The 25,601-nt window shown below is 46.4% G+C and overlaps 1 protein-coding gene across 1 annotated transcript; it reads left to right on the top strand.

The window, feature by feature from the left end:
• The first annotated feature begins 3,514 nt into the window (after positions 1-3,514).
• Positions 3,515-6,165, top strand: LOC123079670 (ABC transporter G family member 6). The gene has a single exon (XM_044502473.1). The coding sequence runs from the start codon at positions 3,687-3,689 to the stop codon at positions 5,955-5,957; it is 2,271 nt and encodes a 756-aa protein (XP_044358408.1). The 5' UTR covers positions 3,515-3,686; the 3' UTR covers positions 5,958-6,165.
• Positions 6,166-25,601: the final 19,436 nt, after the last annotated feature.

Below are 25,601 nucleotides of genomic sequence, written 5' to 3' on the forward strand. Positions count from 1 at the left end.
CCCCCAAACCGACCATCTTGCAGTTGGTACAATGACTCGGTCTCACCGGTGGATGACTCGCCATCTGAATAGATAACCGTCTCACCGTTAGATACCGATTCCGATTCCGCACCATTGATGAATCCCATGAAGGCACGCTTCATGGTGGGTTGAACTCGGGCGGGACTTGCACGCTGAGCCGTCTCGATGATGTCGGTGGAGATGTCCGGCTCAGGGCCCGGTTCACCGATCTTACCAATGAAGACATGAATTCCACCGAAGGGGACCCGGTACCCGTACTCAATTGAGCCGGCCTCGGGGCCCCAGCCTGTGTCGTCAATGTATATCTTGCCACGACGACTCTTGGTCATCCGGCCCACAACGTAGCCTTTGATCCCTTCGAAGTTGCCCTCTAAGAACTTGAAACCATCCTGCGATAGCCCCATGGTGGGCGCCAACTGTCGTGGAATTGTCACGGCAGATGTCCTAGTGTGAGGACTTAGTCGTGGAGTCATCGTGACGGGTTAGCTTAAAGGGGTTAATCGGGGCAAAGGACACGAGGAGTTTATACTGGTTCGGCCCCTTGCGGTGCAGGTAAAGGCCTAATCCAGTTTGATGTGGTATTGCTAGGGTTTCGATGACCAGGGAGCGAATATGCTTGACCTGGCTCTCGATCTGTTGTCTCTTGTCCCTAAACCGCCCCCGGGTCGTCCCTTTATATACACAGGTTGACGCCCGGCGATTCACAGAATCCCGGCCAGCTCATAAACGTGTCCGGCTCGGTTTTTACTCTTTCCTATCTTACAACACAAGTCATACATCTTATGGCGGTTTACATCTTGGCCTTTAACCCGCCTTTGGGCTTTGGGCCTTATTACTAAGTCTCCTTCATAAAGCGCCATCTTCCATGTCTTCATGGGCTTCAAAATACAGGTAAATCACTATGAGCATAACCCGGCCCCTCCTGGGCGGTTTATATTCAATAGTTATATCCCCAACAATATGGATCCAAAACAACCCCTTACGGAACAACTCATAAACCAGGGTTTCGGTTTCGGTCACTGCCCCAACCCATCAACTACAAACTAATTCCACAATGCCTTCCCCTAGGCCCAAACATGGTGAAGTGTCATGTAGTCGACGTTGACACGGCAGGACTAGAGGAAGAACAACATAACACATCATCAAAATATTGAACGGAAACCAACTTCACATGAGTACTTATAACAAGACTTCTTTCATGTCCTCAAGAACAAATAGAACTACTCACAAATCATATTCATGTTCATGATCAAAGGAGATAAATAAGTGGTTAATAATCTAACCATATAATCTTCCACCAAGTAGACCAACAAGCATCAACTACAAGATGTAATCAACACTACTAGGACCCCTGAGGTACCAGTCTAAGGTTTGATAGAAAGATTGAAAGCAAGGGAAGAACTAGGGTTTGGAGATGAGATGGTGCTGGTGAAGATGTTGATGGAGATGAAGTCTCCCTCGATGAGAGGAGCGTTGGTGATGACGATGGCTTCGATTCCCCCTTCCAGAGGGAAGTATCCCCGACGGAATCGCTCCGTCGGAAAGCAAAAGTGCTCCGCCTTTGGTTCCGCCTCGAAACACCGGCGACTAGTCATAAAGTCTTCTTCTTATTTTTTTTCTAGGGTAAATAACTTCATATAGGGGAAGATGGGCAGCGGTGGACCTCCATGGGGCCCACAAGCCACCCGGGCCCGCCCTGGGGGGTAGGGCGTGCCCCTGGCTTGTGGCCCCACCGAGGGTCTTCTCCGGTACTTCTTTCTTCTAGTATTTTTTATATATTCCAAAATAATTCTCCGTAAATTTTTAGGTCATTTGGAGCTCCGGAGAATAGCTATCTCTAATGTAGCTTTTTCAGGCTCAGAATTCCAGCTGGCGGCAATCTTCCTCTTGTCATGTTCTTGCAATTTAAGAGAGAAAATGCATTAATATTGCATCATAAAGTGGAGTATAACTCTAAAACATTATAAATAATAGTAGGAAAACATGACGTAAAATGGATGTATCAGTTACTCATGTGTCTGCCAGAGTGCCGAAGTTACAAGCCGCATCATACAGGGGTAGAAAGCACTACACAAACCAGAATGTTCTTGCTGTTGTTGACTTTGATCTAAATTTGACATATGTGTTAGCTGGCTGGGAAGGATCAACCCATGATGCTAACATTCTTTCTCACGACATGTCTTGACCTGATGGCAAGTTCTACCTAGGAGATGCTGGCTATGCATGTCGGCCTGGTGTTCTTCCACCCTTCAGGAAAATTAGGTACCATCTGAACGAGTTTTTGGTTGGAACTATCCTAGGGTTGCACAGGAATTGTTTAATCTGGGACACTCTAGCCTTACAGTTATGGTTGAGAGGGCATTTGGAGCTGTGAAGAATATATTTAAAATCCTGGATCAGAAGCCATCCCACACTTTTCCCACCCAGGTTAAGCTTGTTCTTGGATGTTGCATCCTTCATAACTAGATCCTACAATGGGGATATGATGAGGTTGTGCCAGAGGAGGAGATGTGACGGCTGATGATGTTGATAGCTCCGACCATGCTGTGGAGGCTTTTGACAATGAAGCGTGGAAGAACAAAAGGTTGGAGTAGGTTGAGGCAACGTGGGCAAACAGACCTCAGACAAGGATCTGAAGGAGAAGGAGCAACCACAGCAGAAGAGAAGAAGCAGCAGCAGAAGAAGAAACAACAACAATAGAAGAAGAAGAAGAAGAAGACGACGTGGATGGAGTTCCACCGAGTTCAACGTCGATGAACTTTCCCCTGTTAAGCCATATGAATTTTAATTTGTACTGCTATTTGTTAGTAGTTAGGATGAACTGCCATTTGTTTCCTAGCTAGGAAAGAAACGATGTTTCAATCATGTATGATAAGGTCATCACTAGTAAGAACGGATGATCACACTACAACGCGCAACAAACGTCGGGTAGTGCATCAACCCAGTACAACGGAGGCAACCAAATCGCATTTTTCGAGTACCATGAAAGTCATCCCTTCTCGAAATTTTACACATAAATATAACACAAAACCATATTTGTTAAAAAATAGCATAAAAATGTTTTAGAGTACCCTTTAAAAAAATTAGGGTACATGTGCACCCAGGTTCCATTGGTCAATATGCCATGCTTAATAACCCACAAAATATCCTGTCAAAACGCATTGCACCGTTCCCATTCTCTCCCTAAATCTCAATTGTTTTTCTTTCTTGTTCAAAAAGTTTAGTTCGTTTGTTTTTCTAATAACTCTCCGCTCCTGTGTGGAAGTCAACATTTCCTCACCACCCACCCAAACCTACAACACACGAATTAGACGTGTCAGTCAGCTAACCCCACCCTCTCCCCGGCCCGGGGAGACCATGCACCGCCATCGCTCGCACCCCAATTCCTCCCCTGGCGCGCGTTGGTCACCACCCCATCTCCTACACCACCACATCCCGACCGCGCCACCACACGTGCCGCCGAGTTCTTTAAAACACGAGCTCCCAGCCCCGGACAAGAAGTCTTAACCACACCTCGCCCGGGCTGCCTTGGAGAAGAAGCGCCATCGCCTCTTCAAACCCACTTCCCGACCCCTCATCCTCCTACTTAAGCTCGCCTCCGCGTCCTGTTACCTTTACGCCAGTAGCCAGCCAGCCAGCAGGAGCGCCGCGTCGTACGCACACACATGCATGCCATGGCCCGGGCCGTGCACGACCGCCTCCCGTTCCTCGCCTCGCCGGAGCCGGCGCTCGCGCCGCCGGCGCCAGCCGGGAGGCGGAGGAACCCGTCCCTCTCCGAGATGCTCAGCCTCGTCAGCGCGGCCACGGTGGACCCGGCGGGCACGGACGACGACGGCTCCGTGTTCTCCCTCCCGATGCCGCAGTCCGCGCCCGCCGGCGTCGGCGACAGTAATGCGGGCGACGAGGCGCCGGGCCGGACCATCCAGTTCCGGCTGGCGTTCACCGACCTGACCTACAGCGTCCGGCGCGCGCGCCACGGCGGGGACGGCGGCGGCGGCGGGCTCTGCCTCCCCGTGCAGCGCCGCTCCGACCGCGTCACGGCGGCGCCCGACGCGCACGCGCCGCGGACCAAGGCGCTGCTGGCCGGCGTCTCCGGGGAGGCCAAGGAGGGCGAGATCCTCGCCGTGATGGGCGCCAGCGGCTCTGGCAAGTCCACGCTCATCGACGCGCTCGCCAACCGCATCTCCCGCGACGCGCTCAAGGGCTCCGTCACGCTCAACGGCGAGCCGCTCACCGGCAACATCCTCAAGTCCATGTCCGCGTACGTTATGCAGGACGACCTGCTGTTCCCCATGCTCACCGTCACCGAGACGCTCTCCTTCGCCGCCGACTTCCGCCTGCCGCGCTCGCTCTGCGCCGCCAAGAAGCGCGCGCGCGTGCACGCGCTCATCGACCAGCTCGGCCTCCGCGCGGCGGCAAACACGATCATCGGCGACGAGGGCCACCGCGGGGTCTCCGGAGGCGAGCGCCGCAGGGTCTCCATCGGCACCGACATCATCCACGACCCCATCCTTCTGTTCCTCGACGAGCCCACCTCGGGCCTCGACTCCACGTCGGCGTTCATGGTCGTCAAGGTGCTCCGCCGCATCGCCGAGAGTGGCAGCATTGTCATTACCTCCATTCACCAGCCCAGCCAGCGCATCCTCGGCCTGCTCGACCGCCTCATCCTCCTCTCCGGTGGCCACACCGTCTTCAGCGGAGCCCCCTCCGCGCTCCCGACCTACTTCGCCGAGTTCGGGTTCCCTGTCCCCGACGACGAGAACCGCGCCGAGTTCGCGCTCGATCTCATCCGCGAGCTCGAGGCGTCGCCGACGGGGACGAAGCCTCTCGCCGACTTCCACCGCACGTGGAAGCTCATGCACGCGGCGAGGGACGACGCCGCGGCGTGGGCGCCGACGATGTCGCTGAAGGAGGCCATCAGCGCGAGCATCTCGCGCGGGAAGCTGGTGTCGGGCGCGGACGTGTCGAGCGGGGAGGCGGCGTCGATGCACACGTACGCGAACCCGTTCTGGGTGGAGATGAAGGTGCTGACGAAGCGGTCGGCGATCAACACGCGGCGCATGCCGGAGCTGTTCCTCATCCGCCTGGGCGCCGTGGTGGTGACCGGCGCGATCCTGGCGACCGTCTTCTTCAAGCTGGACCAGTCGCCCAAGGGCGCGCAGGAGCGGCTGGGCTTCTTCGCCTTCGCCATGTCCACCATGTTCTACACCTGCGCCGACGCACTCCCAGTGTTCCTCCAGGAGCGGTACGTGTTCCTCCGGGAGACGGCCTACGGCGCGTACCGCCACGTCTCCTACGTGCTCTCCAACGCCATCGTCTCCTTCCCGCCGCTGGTGGTCCTGTCGCTGGCCTTCGCGCTCACCACCTTCTTCGCCGTGGGGCTGGCCGGCGGCGCGTCCGGGTTCGCCTTCTACACGCTGGCCATCCTGGCGTCCTTCTGGGCCGGGAGCGGGTTCGTGACCTTCCTCTCCGGCGTGATCCCGCACGTGATGATCGGGTACACGGTGGTGGTGGCCATCCTCGCCTACTTCCTGCTCTTCAGCGGCTTCTTCATCAACCGGGACAGGATACCGGCCTACTGGCTGTGGTTCCACTACCTGTCGCTGGTCAAGTACCCGTTCGAGGGGGTGCTGCAGAACGAGTTCGCGCGCGGCGGCGAGTGCTTCGTGCGCGGCGCGCAGATCTTCGACAACTCGCCGCTGGGGGCGCTGCCGGAGGCGGTGAAGGAGCGGGTGCTGGCGTCCATCAGCTCGGCGCTCGGGGTCGGGATCGGCGCCGACACCTGCGTGGCCACGGGGCGGAGCGTGCTGCGGCAGGCGGCCGTGACGCAGCTCGGCAAGTGGGAGTGCCTGCTGGTGACGGCGGCCTGGGGCTTCTTCTTCCGGATCCTCTTCTACTTCAGCCTCGTGCTCGGCAGCAAGAACAAGAGGAGGTGATCATTCGTGCAGCGCGCGCGGATGCATACGTTTGATTTGAACCGTCCGAGGAAGGAAGAAGATGATGACATGATTAAGCAGTTGCCACACTATCATCTATCGGTCTCTGCAATTGTTAAACAGATGTGCTTTCGACTTCTTTTTTTTCTTTACTTTTCTTCTCCTTGTGATGTTGCAAGTCAAATAATTAAGTGGTTCATACATTACATATGCTTTCCTATCCACTGCCCTTTTTGTTCCTTTTTCATAGTGTGTTGTAGACTTGTGAAATGACGTAGTGCTGCTATTTTTGTTCCAAAATGCTTGTCCAAACCTCATGAAAAACAAACGCAATCTGATGCTAAGTAACATGGTTTTGTTGTGTTGTGGTCGATCTCTTATCCGTTTCTCCCGCTTCACTTTATTTGGTGAGATGTGGTTTGGAACTTCATTCGTAATGCATGCGCCGTGTTGTTCACTGGTGCGAAAAAGGTTGAGGGTTTCCTTCTTATATACACTGAAACGAATAAAGCAGAATCCCTTTTGAAAATCTTTATAAGAAGAGAGCACAAACTTGTGCTGTTCTCATGAGATTATGTTCCTTTATTATGTTCTTACACTAGTAGAAAACAGGGCTTTCGTTTGGGCATGGCAAGCCCATTAGTCGCGGTTCAGTCACGAACCGGGACCCATGGGGCATTCGTCCCGGTTCGTGAGCCCGGGGGGCGGCCGGGGCCTCGTGGGCATTGGTCCCGGTTCGAGGCACGAACCGGGACTAATGGGCCTCGCTCCTGGCCCACAACCATTGGTCCCGGTTCTAGGCTTGAACCGGGACAGAAGGCCCGGATTTAGTACCGGTTCTAGCCACGAACCGGGACAAATGAGCTGCCTATATATACCCCATCGCCGCAGCACAGCACTCCAAAGTGCTCTATTTTTTCTGGCCGTCGAGGGGAGGGCATTTGGGTGCTCTAGCTCACCTCCTATGCACATGAGGTGTTCGATGAAATGTCTGAGCCACACTAGTTAATTTTTCTCCTCTCGAAACTCGACCTCCGAGCTCCATTTTCCCCGAGATTTGTCTAGGTTTAGCGGTCCGTCACGTCCCGTCCCCGTTTTCACCGCCGTCGATCGCCCGCGCTGATCTCGTCGCCAGCACCACCGTGGTGAGCCTCTTGTTCTTATCTTCTTTCTGAAAGAAAAAAAATTCTTACTTCAGATAGATACTTGTCTAATTTTGTTACTTTTATTATTCCTTCTTATTATATAGTGCGATGGTTTTGGTATCCGCCCCCGTCGGCCCTCGTCCTGTCTATGATTCGGATGTGGTATATATTATCTTTTTATAACTATTTGGTTCATTTATTGTTTATGACAATTATGCCGTTCGTGGTGCTTGCTTTCCTATAATCTGTAAAGCTTTAGCTTTCAGAGAAGAGATTTCAGTATCCGATTGCTTTTCTGACGTCTTTAATTCAAAAGTGCATAAGCAAGCAAGGAACGCCGACCAACGTGACATAGATTTTATTTATCTAGGAGGTGGTTGAACCGGAAATTTCAACCGACCCTATTGTCGAGAGGTTAAATTTAGTTGAAAAAGAAAACAATTACTTGAAGAAAAAATAAAAAAAATTGAGGAGGAGAAGATGATATTGGAGTTGCATGTTGCGGATGTCGTCGATGATCACAAGATCAAGATGGATGCAATGCGGTTGAAGATTAGAAAGATTAGAAAATATGCCATTCATACCGAGGCTTGGTATCATTATGCAGTTGGATCAATTATTACCTTGGTTGCGATTATGATCGCATTTGTTGTTGCATTGAAATGTTTTACATAATTTCAATGTATGGTTTAATTAGATGCTCTCGAGAGCTATATATATGTTGTTCAATGAGAACTATGTATGTACTTTGGTTTTAATGTGATGATGAACTTCTATTAATTTGGTCACTTATCTATTCATGAGAGCTATATGTTGCCTTCAATTTCAGGGTCTTATAGCTCAAAATAATCAGTAAATGCATGAAAAATAACAAATGAAGTCAGAAAGGGTTGAAAATTGATGATGTGGCTTTGAATGGTGCATTTCGAACACATAAAAACTATGGAGTTCAAGTAAGTTCAAAAAAATGAAATCCCTTTGTAACAGACGAGTTTCCGAATGAAACCCTGATACTTCGAAAGAGATTGTCCGTTTTGTACACGAAGTGCATCCAGTTTTTGCCGTAACCCTCTCTACTTTCTTGCACATGATATGAGGGTGAAATGATGATACCATGCCAACTTTTAACCTTTTCAGAGTTGATTTGAAATGCTTTTCAATTTCAGGGTCTTATAGCTCAAAATAATCAGTAAATGCATGAAAAATAACAAATGAAGTCAGAAAGGGTTGAAAATTGATGATGTGGCTTTGAATGGTGCATTTTGAACACAGAAAAACTATGGAGTTCAAGTAAGTTCAAAAAAATGAAATCCCTTTGTAACAGACGAGTTTCCGAATGAAACCCTGATACTTCGAAAGAGATTGTCCGTTTTGTACACGAAGTGCATCCAGTTTTTGCCCTAATCCTCTCTACTTTCTTGCACATGCTATGTGGGTGAAATGATGATACCATGCCAACTTTTAACCTTTTCAGAGTTGATTTGAAATGCTTTTCAATTTCAGGGTTTTATAGCTCAAAATAATCAGTAAATGCATGAAAAATAACAAATGAAGTCAGAAAGGGTTGAAAATTGATGATGTGGCTTTGAATGGTGCATTTTGAACACAGAAAAACTATGGAGTTCAAGTAAGTTCAAAAAAATGAAATCCCTTTGTAACAGACGAGTTTCCGAATGAAACCCTGATACTTCGAAAGAGATTGTCCGTTTTGTACACGAAGTGCATCCAGTTTTTGCCGTAACCCTCTCTACTTTCTTGCACATGCTATGTGGGTGAAATGATGATACCATGCCAACTTTTAACCTTTTCAAAGTTGATTTGAAATGCTTTTCAATTTCAGGGTTTTATAGCTCAAAATAATCAGTAAATGCATGAAAAATAACAAATGAAGTCAGAAAGGGTTGAAAATTGATGATGTGGCTTTGAATGGTGCATTTTGAACACAGAAAAACTATGGAGTTCAAGTAAGTTCAAAAAAATGAAATCCCTTTGTAACAGACGAGTTTCCGAATGAAACCCTGATACTTCGAAAGAGATTGTCCGTTTTGTACACGAAGTGCATCCAGTTTTTGCCGTAACCCTCTCTACTTTCTTGCACATGCTATGTGGGTGAAATGATGATACCATGCCAACTTTCAACCTTTTCAGAGTTCATTTCTAGTGTTTTCAATTTCAGGGTCTTATAGCTCAAAATAAACAGTAAATGCATGGAAAATAACAAATATCATAAAAATAAATAAGTAATTAGAAACAGAATAAAATAAACTTTAATAAAATATATAAGTAGAAACAAAATAAATAAACTTTAATAACATAAATAAAATTTATGAAACTAAAATTATCAACGTATTTTCTGTTCAAAACATTATAAGCAACCTCTAGTATTACTGAAACTAAAATTATATAAAATTGATGCAACTAAAATTATCAAAGTTTTTTCTGTTCAAAATCATTAAAAGCAAAAAGAATTTTCATAAAGAACTTTTTTTGTTAGAAACTTTAATAGCAAAAAGAATTATCATAAAATAAAATAAATAAGTAATTAGAAACAAAATAAAATAAATAAATAAGTATTTTGTTGTAAGTAGAAACAAAATAAAATAAATAAAGCAAAAAAGAAAAGAAATAAACTGGGAAAAAATAAAAAAACGCCACCTACTGGGCCACCACGGCCTGAATACGACTAGAAACCCACCCATGGGCCAGGATTCAGGCCCGTAGAAGGCCCAATAGGCCCACAGGCAGATACAGTGTGTTTAGGCCCGAAAGCCTGCATTTGAGAGGAGCTCGAGAGGGCAGCGGGAGTGGGGCTTATAAACCACTCTCGAGCTCCCTGAGCTAGCGAGGTGGGACTAAACTTTCGTGCCGCGATGCGGGCAGCACAAGGCCTTTAGTCCCGGTTGGTGCCACCAACCGATACTAAAGGCATACATTGGTCCCGGTTCGTGGCACCAACCGGTACCAATGCCCACCCTTTAGTCCCGGTTTGTGCCACCAACCGGGACCAAAGGCCTCTGCTTCCCGCCCTTTGGGCTGCTGAAAAGAGGCCTTTGGTCCCGGTTGGTGGCACCAACCGGGACTGAAGGTGGGCTTTGGTACCGGTTCGTGCCACGAACCGGGACTAAAGCTTTCCTATATAAGCCAGCACTTAGCATTTTTTCAGATTTCATCGCCAGTTGCCGCCCGACGACGCCGACCTCCTCGACGCCGTCAGGCTGCCCCGCCGCCGTCGCCGTCGCCCGTGCCCCCGAGCCCACGCCGACGCTGTCCGCCGCCCTCGAGCCCACGCCGTCGCCAGCGGCGCCCCTGCGCCACGCCCCGACGCCGTCCTGCCCCGCCCCAACGCCGTCGCCGCCCCGCGCCGCCCCTGCCCCGACGCTGCCTCCTCGTCACCGTCGCCGCGCACCCTGTGAGCGCCGCCCCGATCCCCTCCTCCTCCTCCTCCCTGTAATGGCCGCCACCGCTGCTGCCGCGCCGCCGCGCCCCCTAGCTATTATATATGTGTAGTTTAGATTTGTAATTTAGTTGTATTAATTTGGATGTGTAGTTAGATGTGTAGTTAATTTAGTTGTTGTAATTTAGATGTATTAATTTAGATGTGTAGTTTACATTTTTTTGGTGATATTATTATTGAATATGCAAATGTTTGTATGTTCATATATATGCAAAGAATATATCAATTTTTTCATAGAATTTTTATGATTTTTTTCTATTGTAATTTTGTTCATAGAATTTTTATGATTTTTTTGTTCATAGAATTTTCTTTGTCAATTTATGTATATGTTCATATTGTGTAGGAATCTGAAAATTGTGTATGATCAAAGTCATTTATGTATGTTCATATTTAGAAGAAAAAGAAGGAGAGAAAAAATGAAAATAAGAAGAGGAAGAAGGAGAAGAAGAATAAGAAGAAGAGGAGAGGAAGAAGAGGAGAAATAAATAAGAAGATGAAAAAGAAGAAAAAAAAGAGTAGTAGAAGAAGAAATAGAGGAGAAGAAGAAGAAATAGAATAATATATTATTCTATTTTTTCTTCTTCTCCTCTATTCCTTCTTCTTCTCCTCTTTTTTTTCTTTTTTTCTTCGATCTCCTCCTCTATTCCTTTTTCTTCTCCTCTTTTTTTCTTCTTCTTCCTCTTCTTATTTTTTTATCGGGTATGTCATTGTCGATATACGTACCCCCCCTCCCCGATAACTTTTAGTAAGTACTACTTAGAAAGTGTTTAATAGAATTAGTTAGAAAAATAATAGAACTAGTTAAACTAGCTAGTTTATTTTTAGTAAGTACTACTTTATTCTATTTATAGTAAGGAAATTAATAGAACTAGTTTGTTTTTTTAGTTAAAGCAATTATTCCGCATCGACATCGACGATGCCTATCCCGCATCCTCGTCGTCGACTCGGCGGAGGAGGCCGGCTTGATCAGAGGGGCCATGTCCGGGACTGGGCTCTGCCGGGCTGGTTTTGGGAGGTGCTACCTTCCGAGGGGCGTAGGTTGGTGAGGAGCCAGCCCGTCGTTGACCCAATCCTTGTTTGGTGGCGGTTGCGTGGGCCAGTGACGGTGCCGAGGCTTCCGGACACCGCGGAGGTGGTACGTCACCGTGTCAGCGAGGAGGACCAGCACGTCTGTCGCTACATGGTTGCGTTGGAGGGCAGGTTCGACAATACCTGGCAGGTTCTTCAGGGATCTCACTGGAGCTATGATCCTGTGATGGTTCCTTCTCTTTGGGTGTCCACCGCCCGCGCCGATACCCGTCGGGCGCTACGGTTCTAGCTGTACTGGCGATATGTATGATAGTATTTGAGGTGTATTAGTGATAATATTCGACGATGTACGGACGCATGAAGATGATGTAGTATTGCTTATAATTGAATGCATCCTAATTTGAATACTAATTTATTTTGCGATTTGATTTTGCTTATTGAATGCTCAAATTGGAAAACTACTCCTACTTTGAATGCTAAAATTGGAGAGCACTATGCAAGGCATATGCATATGATTAGTTGATAGCTTATAGGGTTTTTGTTTTCGCAGAAATCTAGGAGCCCCCGGCCCCTCCATCATCTCCGCCGTCGTCCCCGTCACCGACCCCCTCCGACATCGAGGTGAGACCAGCCAAATCCTTTTTTAGAAAGATAATTAAACGATATTTTGGGTTGACTTTAAGTCTGTCGAGTCTCCACCATATATGAGAGGACGAAGAATTCCGACTGTTGTCATGGGGGTAGCTTCTCCTTCGTTCCCGTGTGCTAGACAATTTGGTGTAATACACTCGGGAATGAAAGGAGGAGCTACCATCACCGACGGTCGCAAATGTCAGAGAGGAATCAGTGAGGGAGAGTTCCACCATATATATATGAGAGGACGAAGAATCCTGACTGTTGTCGTGGGGGTCGCTTCTCCTTCGTTCCCGTGTGCTAGACATTTTGGTGTAATGCACCCGGGGACAAATGGAGGAGCGACCATCACCAACGGTCGAATGTATACACCACGTGAGATGAGAGTTTTCAAGAAAAGACTCGACAAACCGATAGTCAACCCGTGATGAATAATAATGATCTAATTTAGTTTTTGTAGTACATATATTTAATTGTACAAGTTTAATCTTTGAATTATGAACATAGGAAATGTCATCATCGGACGACGAAAGTCTCCCGGGGGAGTGCGGGTGGTGCCACGACGATCGAGGTTTGTGCGACAGGCCTCGCCTGGACGATGATCGGCGCTTCAGCATTAAGCTCGGGGAGACCTTCGATGTTGAAACGGTACGCAACGGCGACAAGTGTTTTTTTCGTAATTAAGCATGACTTCAACTATTTCAACATGTAATTTTCATCTTTTACAATTCGAGTATAGCTTATCCCATGACATGCAAGACGCTATGTCTTGGAGAAGATGGATTTTGAAGACCATGAAAATTTTGGAACGAAGAAAATTCACCTAAGGACCCATCATGATGTGGATTTTGAAGTAAATCTGTATAATGCTGAGAGCGTAACCCATTTTGGTTGCAAAAATTGGGAAGCATTTTGCAAGATGTATGGTTTTGATGAGGGTATGCTTGTCACCATGGATCTTGGTGATCCTGAAATCGAGCAATATGGACATTTGGGTCCTTGTTGATACGCCTCCAGTTCTACCGCTATGTGAGTTTCTCAAACATAGTTATTAGCTAATTTATATTGTTTATTTCAAAGTAGTTGACAGCTTATTTTGATTGTTCAAACAATGTGCGGAACATGATAGACAAAACCCACTACACCGATGGCTCCGAATTAACTTATCAGGAGAAAAATCATCTGGTCGGATTTTGTACTGATATTGAGAATTACAATATCTACAATCAAACTCCTTAACATTATGGTCAATACGTGCCACTAGTGCACATGTTAAACTACGGTAACTACCATGGAGATACCCTGGTAAGATATTTTACTATTACGACATCCGTGCATCTTTTGCATACTTCTAAAACTAGTACATCATTGCTAACTATGAAGTTATTTCTATGTTTTTCAACAGAGAATCCCAGAGGATTGTGTGCCTCATTTGATGTATCAGAATGGCAGCCTTCGTGTTTTGAACATATATCCAGGTCATCCTACGAATCTCAACTGTCCATACCGGATTTCTAAAAGAAGTGGAGACATGATAATCAGAGAATGGAAAAAAATGCATGGATAGTCATAAGGAGGTTCTTGGAAGCAAAAGGAAGCGAAGCGCAAGAATTGGAGACAGGATGATCTCCATTCTCCATAATGAAAGTCAGGGTCTATATTGTTTTATGCTATTTTACCTTAAAAAGGGTATTTAGGTCCTACCTAATACTGGTGATCATGTGCTAAGAACAAAGTAAGGTTGGTTCGATGACTATCAGGATGATGATCGTATGACTTGTTATTAATAACGAGTAGAAGTTGTATGATGATGATTAGTAGGACTTGTTATTATGATGATGCATGATGCGAGCATGAAGAGTTATTATATATCTGTGGATGAAATGAACATGGATTGGATTGAAGTGAAGGCAACATGCATGTGGTGCATGTCGAAAGTAGTACAATCCAAATTTGATCAAGTTAGGATTAGTATTACTTTCGACATGCACCACATGTTGCCTCACTTCAATCTAAGTCATGTTTAGGCATAGCAGTAGCAGTAGCACGGAGATAAGAGAGGACACATCTCTCTATTAGCTACCTATATCAACCTAAATTAACCCCCAAAACCACCTCCTTTCAAAAAAAAAAAACAGCAGCTGAAATGATGACGCGTGGAAGCTTATTGGTCCCGGTTGGTGCTACCAACCGGGACCAAAGGCCCTCCTGCCTGGGCTCGCCGGAGCGGCCACGTGGAGGCCCATCTGTCCCGGTTTGTATAAGAACCGGGACTAAAGGCCTAGGGCATTAGTAACGACCCTTTAGTCCCGGTTCCCCGACCGGGACAGATGGGCCTTATGAACCGGGACAAATGAGCCTTTTTCTACTAGTGTTAACCGAACTTCAGATGTTATACCAACATAGTGCATGTCAAGCATACCTCGCAAAGTATATTAACATTAAAATACCACAGCCAGCTTTCATGTTTCTGTTTACATCATCACAGATTTCATGTTAGTAGCATGACACAGACTGGGTTAGATAAGAAGCGTGCCGGAGGGAGACATGGGTTTGGTTGGGTGATGGTTAGGTTTACTTATCATAACCAAAGGGTCATACCTGCATTGGCGGGTCGTAATGAATGACCACGAGACAAGGTACGTACGCACCAGCTTACGTGCTCTCCCATTCGCTTCTCCGATACTGCATCCGTAAAAGTCTCTGCTCTCATTTGCTTGTGCAAGTGCAACTGATCAGACAACTCTGTGGTTCTAGAGGAGAATTTAACAACAGTATTGTGGCGAAGAAAGCAGTGCAACCATTGATTGGTAGCTCAACTAGTTTTCTCTAGAATATACAGCTTCCTTGAAACATTTCTAGTAGTACCACATAACATGCCGCTCCCCCTCAGAAAATGTATCCAGTAGACCAGTGCCGAAACAAAAAATGGTCAACACCTCCTTCTGTCAGTGGTACTGCTATGTGCTAGTCGTGGCTCGTTCTTCGGCTTGGGACGGACGAAAGCGGTAGCCGAACCATTTCAGAGGAAGCAGCATCATGATCATGGTCGTCCGACGGACCGGTCGTTGGGCAAGAAGATTCCCGGCAGAGGCTAGGAGCAGCACCTAGGTCGTCCCTCTCCCTCTTTGGAAAAGAGGAGCAGCAGAGCACAGGCTGATCTGTCCGGCCGGCGACCGGCAGGCGATCGATGCAGGCGGGGGTGGACTGGACCGGACCGGACCGGACGGCCTGCGAGCAGACGAGCTGCAGCGTGCCAAACCGGCGAGGCGAGGAGAGACGGGCACGGCGAAGCCTTCTCCCTGTTTGAAAACTGTTCTTTTCCCGTAGACCTGCGCCTGGGAGTCGCTTCTCTCGCGAGCAGCATGGCGTGCGCTGCGTTGTGCGCTAGTCGTAAAAAATCTCTATAATAATGCGCATGCATACGCGAGGGGCGCCCGGTCTTGGTGCAGGCCAGCGACCCCACACCCGAACGCCTACTGGCCGGATCGTCTTCGAATGGAGAGCAGTGGCCTGTTAGTTTGTCTGAAATCTTTCAAGAAGGAATGACGCAATCTTTCACTTAGTAATTCAGAAACTCCTCCTTTTCATTGTTAAAATCGCCATCATTTCAACACGTGTGTGATTGTTTAACATGGGAGCTTCCCACCATGAAATATACTCCCTCCCTCCGGAAATACTTGTCGGAGAAATGGATGTATCTAGATCTATTTTAGTTCTAGATACATCCATTTGTCCGACAAGTATTTCTGTGCGGAGGGAGTACATTGGAGCAGGGGCGGCACAAGTCCCAGCTCTCTCACACACAGCCGCTCCTGCTGTTTCTCACGACCGCATCAGGCAGGAAGAGACATCGGCCAGTCAAGCTACCACTTCATCTAAGAGGGTGTTTGGTTACAGGGATTAGACTAAAAAAAGTCCCTTTAAGTCCCTATGTAACCAAATAGGAAGGACTTATTCTACAGAGACTAGAAAAAGATTCTACTGACGGGTATTTTTTCGTTAGTCCCTGGGACTAAAAAAAAACTAGTCCCTTGCAACCAAACACCCCTTAATTTCCTTGCAATTACCATTCAGGAAGAGATCACAGCTAATCTAATTTGTTTTCCCAAATTCTGAGTTCAACGATGTAGTTAGATACAGACTGTCCATATGCTTATTTTGTCCATCATACAGTCGTGGTTAGATAGCTTGGTTGTTCCACTCAATTGAGGGACATGGATTAGATGCAAATAGTACTACATTGTACATCTAATTTTCCTCCAATTGCTTCATTGGATATCCTGATTTTCCACTCAATTGTTCTATGCATTTTACATATCAGAACATATAGTGGGTAGCCATAAGCAATCGTAAGCAAGCTCACTCACACGGTCTGTAGCGACCAGACCTCAAATAGTCTGACCTACCGTACACCAGTGTCATCCCTGGATCAGTAATGCTGACACGCACAGTACTTGGAGGATTTATAAGAGAGTAGCAATCACACACTTATTACATCGAGTATCTCAAGAGAGAAATAAGTATGACAAATATGGCTTAAGGCCATCTAAAACGATAACAGCGGAAGACTTGGAATATAAGTGAGTCCATCAACTCCAACGGCATCACTGAGTATAAGACCACGACCTAAGGCACCTTACTCGTCGTCTGAAAAGTCTGCAACATGAAACGTTGCAGCCCGAAAACGGGTCAGCACATGGAATATGCTGGCAATGTAACACATAGAGAGTAATGAACAAAAATAATGCTATACTACATGCATATATGGCTGGTAGAAGGCTCTATGGTTACAATTTTGCGAAAAGCCAATTTTTCCCTACTGCAAAGGAATAAATTTTATTTAACTATCATGGTGGTTGTTAAACATTGAGAATGGTTGACAGCATTCTCAATCCCAATTAAGTATCATCATTAACCCAACAAAATTAATTAAAGTAATATGATGAGATTCACATGAAAATCCAGATACTAGATACTCAAGTTGTCCATAACCGGGGACACGGCTAACCATGATTAGTTTATACACTCTGCAGAGGTTTGTTCACTTTTCCCCACAAGACTCGATCTCCTCCGTTGGGATTCTCGCACTTCAGGGTGTTTGAGAAACGGATGACCGAGACACAGTCTTTCAGAAGTGTTAACTCTCTACTCCGGGTAGACAGTACCACCTACAACCCCTACATCTGCTAGTCTACCTTTTCAAGAGCTCACACAACTTAATCAACTATGCTAGAGCCCATAATAGCTTGTGGCTGCACACGGAAGTTTCTAGCATGAATAATCTCATGATCCCTTTGAACCTGGGTGGCGGTCCAAAAGAAAAACAGGCAATCCTGGAATACCCAGGTACCTCAATCCACCCAGATGTGAGTTTTAGTTGTCACCTTAAGGTTAACCATTAATTAACAATCTCACATCTGTCATGGTAACACTCAAACCCGATCCACGTCTACTAGCATAGCATAGCAATATGAGCGAACGTAGAAGTAACTCCCAAGGGTTTGATAATAAACAGGTGATAGGTACTACCTCAACTACTTCCCAATACCCACAATTTAATTAGATCCTAATCATGCAATGTCTCAGGGTTGATCTAATGCAATAAAACTGGGTAGTAAAAGAGGTATGATCAAAGTGTTACTTGCCTTGCTGATGATCCGTGAAACCTAGAGATTTGAAGTAGTAAGCGGCACACTCCGGGTACTCTATCGCAAACAAACAAGCAAACAATAAGCACTCATCTAATGCACAGGTAAAACTCAAATAAAGATCTAACCAGAAAGTTCAACTTAAAAACTTCGGTTTGCAAAAAGAATCAAATCAAACGAAGCAACGAAAGTCAAACGGCGAAAGAAACAAGCTTCGTTTACTAATCTGGATCTAAGTCAAATTTTACAGTAGCAAAAACTTGTTTGAGTTGGTTAGACGGAAAGAGAATTTCGAGACAAAACTCTAGGCACTTGAATCGCCTGATTCCGTTAAACGAGCTAAAAGATATACCAGAACGAAAATCAGATCAGAAATCGCGATCTGGAATAATCGCGGAAAAACCGACGAAAAGGAAAACTGACGAACAGTTAAACGAACGGACGTTCGTTAACTGCGACTAACCGGCCAACACGTTCGTTAGAACGAACGAACCGGCGAACATTCACTAACTAACTAAACCGAAAAAAAACCGATCTATAAAAAAACCTAGGGTATCGAAAAAAAAAAAACAATAAACCAAACGGTTTTTTTTTGAAAAAAAACGGACGGCGGCGGCGGCTAACCTCCGGCGAGGCTCGGGACGGGCTCCGGCGGGGTCGTAGGGTGCGGCGAGGGGCGGCGGGGCTCGGGGAGGGGACAGGCGACGTCGAGGGGCGGCGGGCGGCGGCGTTCGGGTCCGGGGGCGGCTCCTCTTGGGCGGGTCGGGCGGCTCGGCTCCGGCGGCTTCGGGTCTGGGGAGGTGGCGGCGGGGGGGGTACTTATAGGTGGGGGGTGCTGCCGTGGGGGAGGGGGCAAGGCGGCGGGAGTCGGCCTCGAGCCGGACTCGGCGGCGGCGCAGTCTCCAGGAGGGAGACGGCGACGGTGGGCTGGGCCGCTCGGCTGGGCTTCGGCCCAGTCGGCGCTCGCGGGTTTTTTTTAAATAATTTCGCCGAACCTAAAAAACATAGAAAAATAAATAAAAATTCAAAAATGCCAAAAAAAAATTTCACCGTCTAATTAAAATAATTAGAACGAGATGAACATTTTTTTGGCCCAAAAATGCAGTTTTGAAAACGTGCAATTTTTCTAATGCAAGTAAAATTGCAAATAAAATCCGAATAAAATCAAATATTTGATTTTAATATTTTTCCTCCAATATTTCAATTATTTTGGAGAAGTCATATTTTCTCCTCTCGTATATTTTAATATGAAATATTTTTCGGAGAGAAAAATAAAATAAAACCAAAAAAATCCTCGTTTCATTTTTTGATAAAAATCAAATATGAAAACCGCGAAAAATCCCCAACTCTCTCCGAGGGTCCTTGAGTTGCTTAGGATTTTCGAGGATTTGCCAAAATGCAATAAAATATGCTATGCAATGATGATCTAATGTATAACATTCCAAATTGAAAATTTGGGATGTTACAAACCTACCCCCTTAAGATGAATCTCGCCCTCGAGATTCGGGTTGGCTAGGAAATAGGTGAGAGTGGTTCTTCCGTAGATCTTCCTCTCGCTCCCAGGTGGCTTCGTCCTCGGTATGGTGACTCCACTGAACTTTGCAAAACTTGATAACCTTGCTGCGGGTGACTCGGCTGGCATACTCAAGAATCTTAACTGGTTTCTCCTCATAGGTAAGTCACTATCCAACTGAATCGCCTCCAGTGGCACTGTATCTCTCAGTGGTATCTCGGCCATCTCTGCGTGGCACTTCTTCAACTGGGAAACGTGAAATACATCATGAACTCCTGACAATCCTTCAGGCAATTCCAGCTTGTAAGCAACTTCTCCCATACGTTCCAAAACTTTGTATGGTCCTACAAAACGTGGCGCTAACTTTCCTTTAACTCCAAAGCGCTTAACTCCTCGAAGTGGTGATACACGAAGATAAACTCTGTCTCCGACTTCGTGAACTGTCTCCTTGCGTTTAGAATCCGCATAACTCTTCTGCCTGGATTGGGCTACCTTGAGCCTATCGCGAATCAACTTCACTTTCCGTTCAGACTCTTTAATCAAATCTGGTCCAAACAACTGGCGGTCTCCAACTTCGTCCCATAACAATGGTGTTCTACACCTCCTTCCGTATAAAGCTTCGAAAGGGGCCATCTTCAAACTGGTTTGATAACTGTTGTTGTAAGAAAACTCTGCATACGGCAAATTGTCGTCCCAACTAGATCCATAATCTAGCGCACAAGCTCTCGGCATATCTTCCAAAATCTGATTGACTCTCTCGGTCTGTCCGTCTGTCTGTGGGTGAAAGGCTGTACTGAACTCTACCCTGGTACCCAAAGTTTCATGTAACTGATTCCAAAACTTTGAAGTAAACTGGGTTCCTCTATTTGATACAATGGTCCTCGGAACTCCATGCAGACATACGATCCTGGTCATGTATATCTTTGCCAACTTAGCACTGGTGTAAGTGGTCTTCACTGGGATAAAATGAGCTACTTTCATCAAACGATCGACTACAACCCATATTGAGTCATAGCCTGAACGAGTCCTGGGCAATCCCGTGATAAAAACCATGCCTAGTTTATCCCATTTCCATTCGGGTATCGGCAATGGCTGTAGCAATCCTGCTGGCTTCTGATGCTCTGCCTTCACTCTCTGACATACATCACAAACTGCTACATACTCCGCAATATCCTTCTTCATTCCGGTCCACCAGAAAGTATCCTTCAAATCCAAATACATCTTGGTATTTCCTGGGTGAATCGAATACGGTGAATCATGGGCCTCTTGCAAGATCAACTTCCTGATCTCCGGATCATTGGGCACATAAACGCGGTCCTCAAACCATAAGGTATCGTGCTCATCCTCACGAAATCCCTTGGCTTTTCCTTTACTCATCCTTTTCTTTATCTCATCAATTTCCTTGTCTGTCTTCTGAGCTTCCCTGATCTTTTCCATCAAGGTAGACTGAATCTCCAACGTTGCTAAATAGCCTCTTGGAACTATCTCCAAACATAGCTCGCGAAGATCCTCGGCTAATAATTTCGGTAACTCTCCGGTCATGAGTGTGTTGACATGGCTCTTGCGGCTCAACGCATCTGCTACTACGTTAGCCTTTCCGGGGTGATAATGCAATCTCATATCATAATCCTTTATGAGTTCCAACCATCTCCTTTGCCAGAGATTCAACTCCTTTTGCGTGAAAATGTACTTCAAACTCTTGTGATCCGTGTACACCTCACAGTGATTTCCGATGAGAAAATGTCTCCATGTCTTCAACGCATGTACTACGGCTGCTAACTCCAAATCATGGGTGGCATAATTCTTCTCATGGGGTTTAAGTTGTCGTGAAGCATATGAAACAACTCTTCCCTCCTGCATTAGCACTGCTCCAAGTCCTCGACGTGAAGCATCACAATATACTTCATAATCCTTGCGTTGATCTGGCAGAATCAGCACTGGTGATGTAACCAAACGTTTCTTCAACTCTTGGAAACTAGCTTCACATTCCTAAGTCCAATTGAATTTGGTGTCTTCTTTAACAGCTCTGTCATGGGCTTAGCAATCCTCGAGAAATTCTCAATGAACCCCCGGTAGTATCCTGCAAGTCCAAGAAAACTCCGGATTTCTCCAACTGACGTGGGTGATTCCCAGCTTGTTACTATGTCAACTTTGGTGGGGTCTACTGCTATTCCTTCTCCGGATATAACATGTCCGAGGAATCCAACTTCCTTCAGCCAAAACTCACATTTGCTGAACTTGGCGTATAGCTGATGTTCTCTGAGCTTCTCAAGTACCAAATGCAAATGCTCCTTATGCTCCTCTTCGTTCTTTGAGTAGACCAAAATGTCATCAATGAACACTACGACGAACTTATCCAAAAACTCCATAAACACTTTGTTCATCAGGTTCATGAAATAGGCAGGTGCGTTAGTCAGACCAAATGACATAACGGTATACTCGTACAGCCCATACCTGGTGGTAAAAGCCGTCTTAGGTATATCCTGCTCATGAATCTTCAACTGATGGTATCCTGATCGTAGATCGATCTTGGAAAATACCTTAGCTCCTTGTAATCGGTCAAACAAATCATTGATCATCGGCAGTGGGTACTTATTTTTTGATGGTCACTTCATTCAATCCACGGTAATCAACAACTATCCTCAACGATCCATCTTTCTTCTCCACTAGAAGTACGGGTGATCCCCAAGGTGAAGAACTTGGGCGAATATAGCCTTTATCCAGTAACTCCTTAATCTACTTCTTAATTTCTTCCAAATCCTTAGCGGGCATCCTGTACGGTCTCTTAGATATCGGCCCTGTGCCTGGCAAAAGTTCAATCAAAAACTCTATGTCTCTATCTGGTGGCATGCCTGGCAACTCTTCTGGAAATACATCCGGGTAATCCTTCACCACTGGTACTTCCTCCTGTACAACTCCTGATAAGGAATTCACCTGAGTCCTCTTCGGCATATGCCGGGATACATACTTAATCCTTCTTCCTTCTGGGGTGATAAGCAAAATCGACTTACTGGCGCAATCAATGTTCCCTCCATACTTCGATAACCAATCCATGCCTAATATCACATCCAATCCTTGCGATTCCAATACTATTAGGTCCGAGGGAAACACGTAGTTACCAATCCTTAATGGTAACCAATCACACCATAAACTAGCCATATACTCTGCTCCTGGCGAGGTTACTAACATGGGCGACCTAAGGGCTTGGGTTGGCAGTTTATACGTATCCACAAATCCCCTTGATATGTATGAATGCGATGCTCCAGTATCAAAAAGAACGAGTGCAGTAAATGACTTAACCAAAAACTTACCTATTACTGCATCTGGCTGAGCTTCAACCTCCTCCACGCTAACGTGGTTCACATGTCCTTTGTTGAAAGGGTTCGGCTTCTTCCCAGAGCTTCCATTGCCATTCTTGGGGCCATTATGGTTGTACGAACTACCTCCTCCATGGGTATGCTGAAACTGTCCTCCCGATTTTGGGGTAAAACGTGGCTTCTGCTGAGCTCCAGAATTGTACTTCCCTTGTCCATACTTCCTCTTACGGTTTTCAATCTGCTGCTGCTTCCCTTCAATCATGAGAGCTCTATCTACCAACTCCTGGTAGTTGTTGAAGGTTGCTACCATCAACTACATGCTCAGCTCATCATTCAGTCCTTCCAGAAACTTCTCCTGCTTGGCTGCATCTGTAGCAACGTCATCTGGAGCATAACGTGCTAACTTACTAAAGTCCTCCACATACTGGCCTACGGTGCGTCCTCCTTGGCGTAGGTTGCGAAACTCACGCTTCTTCATGGCCATAGCTCCTGCTGAAACATGGGCGGTACGGAAAGCTTGCTGAAACTGGTCCCATGTGACAGTGTCAATAGGGTGTGTGGCTGTGTAATTCTCCCACCATGATGTTGCAGGTCCATCAAGCTGATGTGCGGCAAAACGCACTCTCTCCGCATCTGTGCATCCTGCAGTGGTCAACTCCCTTTCAACTTTGCGGAGCCAATCATCTACAACAATCGGCTCGGTGCTGCTGGAAAACACCGGCGGATTTAGTCTCAAGAAACGGGTTAAGTGATCAACAGGGGGTGGTGGTGGGTTGTTGTTGTTGTTGTTGCCTTGGTTCTGTACTAACACTTGCATCAGGGCATTCTGCTGCTGAATCAACTGAGTGATCTCCGGTGGGAAAACAAATCCGGTGTCGCGTCTCGGAGGCATCTGATAGGTTTAGAAAAGATGAGAATTTAGAATAGAGTGAGGTCTAGAGGGAAAAAACTACCCATATGCTCATGAGACAAACACAATCAATATCACTCAATCAATTCAATCAAGGCACAATCGATCTAACTATCGTTACAAAGTGCTCGGGCTATACTATATACATGGGGGAATACTACTACTGATTATGGGGGTCTACTAGAAATTTTGATCGGTCGAAGACTCCATGATATCTGCTCCAGCTTCATCAACAAAATCATCTTCACTGGGGTCCGAGTCGGTGTCGTCGATGATGATGTAGTTATCCGAGCAAGTAGAATCGTCTTCTCCTCCCGGTGCTGGGTCTCCCATGAATACTCCGATCTTCTTTTCCAGGTCGTCATTCTTCTCCACCAGTGCGACGATTTCCTCCATATAATCCTCGTGTGTAGCCTTGAGTTCTTCCTCCAGCTCCGTGATCTTGGTCAATGCCTTCTTCAGATCTATCATGTCTGCGCACATTTGGTTCTCCTGGCGACGAATGTGTTGGTTTTGCTCCTGGATGAAAGCTGCAATTGATCCATCCTTCTTGGTGCTGATCATCTCCCATTGCTCATCTCGGCGTCCACAAATCTGATAAATAGTATCCTTAAGCTCCATGTGGTAGACTTCTCCAATGCGTCTCATAGAGATGTGGGCTGCCATGCTCTTCCCTAAACTCCAGGTTGGTGCATCAAAGGAAAATTCTATAGGCTCAGTGACTGGCGTAAACGTCCTTCCTGGAACTTGAACTTGAATCTTCCAGCGCTCCTCTTCTGGTAGTGTGGCTTTGTAAGTCCCGGTGAAGCTTGGTATTCCGATGTTCAGGTACTTAGTGACTTCCTTCAAGTGTCGTCCAAAAGGTGTATCCTCATCCGGTTGCATGAACTTGTTCCTTACATCCGCCATTCCTAAAAGAGTAGAAAATGGAGAGGAGTCAGAAATGAGAAGAGAGTAGTGTTCTAGGGTTTAAGCTTAGTGGTCGTGTCCTACAGTCAACGTGTGCTCTGATACCACCTTTGTAGCGACCAGACCTCAAATAGTCTGATCTACCGTGCACCAGTGTCATCCCTGGATCAGTAATGCTGACACGCACAGTACTTGGAGGATTTATAACAGAATAGCAATCACACACTTATTACATCGAGTATCTCAAGAGAGAAATAAGTATGACAAATATGGCTTAAGGCCATCTAAAACGATAACAGCGGAAGACTTGGAAGATAAGTGAGTCCATCAACTCCAACGGCATCACTGAGTATAAGACCACGACCTAAGGCACCTTACTCGTCGTCTGAAAAGTCTGCAACATGAAACATTGCAGCCCGAAAACGGGTCAGCGCATGGAATATGCTGGCAATGTAACACATAGAGAGTAATGAACAAAAATAATGCTATACTACATGCATATATTGTAACACCCCAGATGTAACTTTCCATATTTGTAACTCCAGCTCTTGCCATTTTCGGCTATGTGCTATGATATTCCTTCCGTGGTTGGGTTTTGTCTCTCGTTTTGCATTTTGTTCATGTCATACATTTCATATCATGTCATCATGTGCATCTCATTTGCATACGTGTTCGTCTCATGCATCCGAGCATTTTCCCCGTTGTCGGTTTTGCAATCCGACACTCCCACGTGCACCGGCGCACCCCTCTTGTTTTTTTTCGTGTGCGGGTGTTAAAGGTTCTCGGAATGGACCGAGGTTTGCCAAGTGGCCTTGGTATACCACCGGTAGACCACCCGTCAAGTTTCGTTCCATTTGGAGGTCGTTTGATGCTCCAACGGTTAACCGGGTAACCGCAAAGTCCTTTTGTGTGTTGCAGCAAAACCCCCCTCCAAACAGCCCACTAACCCAGCAAACACCTCCATGCTCTCGGTCGTTCGATCACGATCGTGTGGGCGAAAACCGCACTCCATTTGGAGCCTCCTAGCTCCCTCTACCTATAAAAACACCTCCCCCTCCGAAATCCGAGTCCAAACCCTAGCAA

Source organism: Triticum aestivum, chromosome 3D (assembly GCF_018294505.1).
Source record: "Triticum aestivum cultivar Chinese Spring chromosome 3D, IWGSC CS RefSeq v2.1, whole genome shotgun sequence".
Classification (NCBI taxonomy): domain Eukaryota; kingdom Viridiplantae; phylum Streptophyta; class Magnoliopsida; order Poales; family Poaceae; genus Triticum; species Triticum aestivum.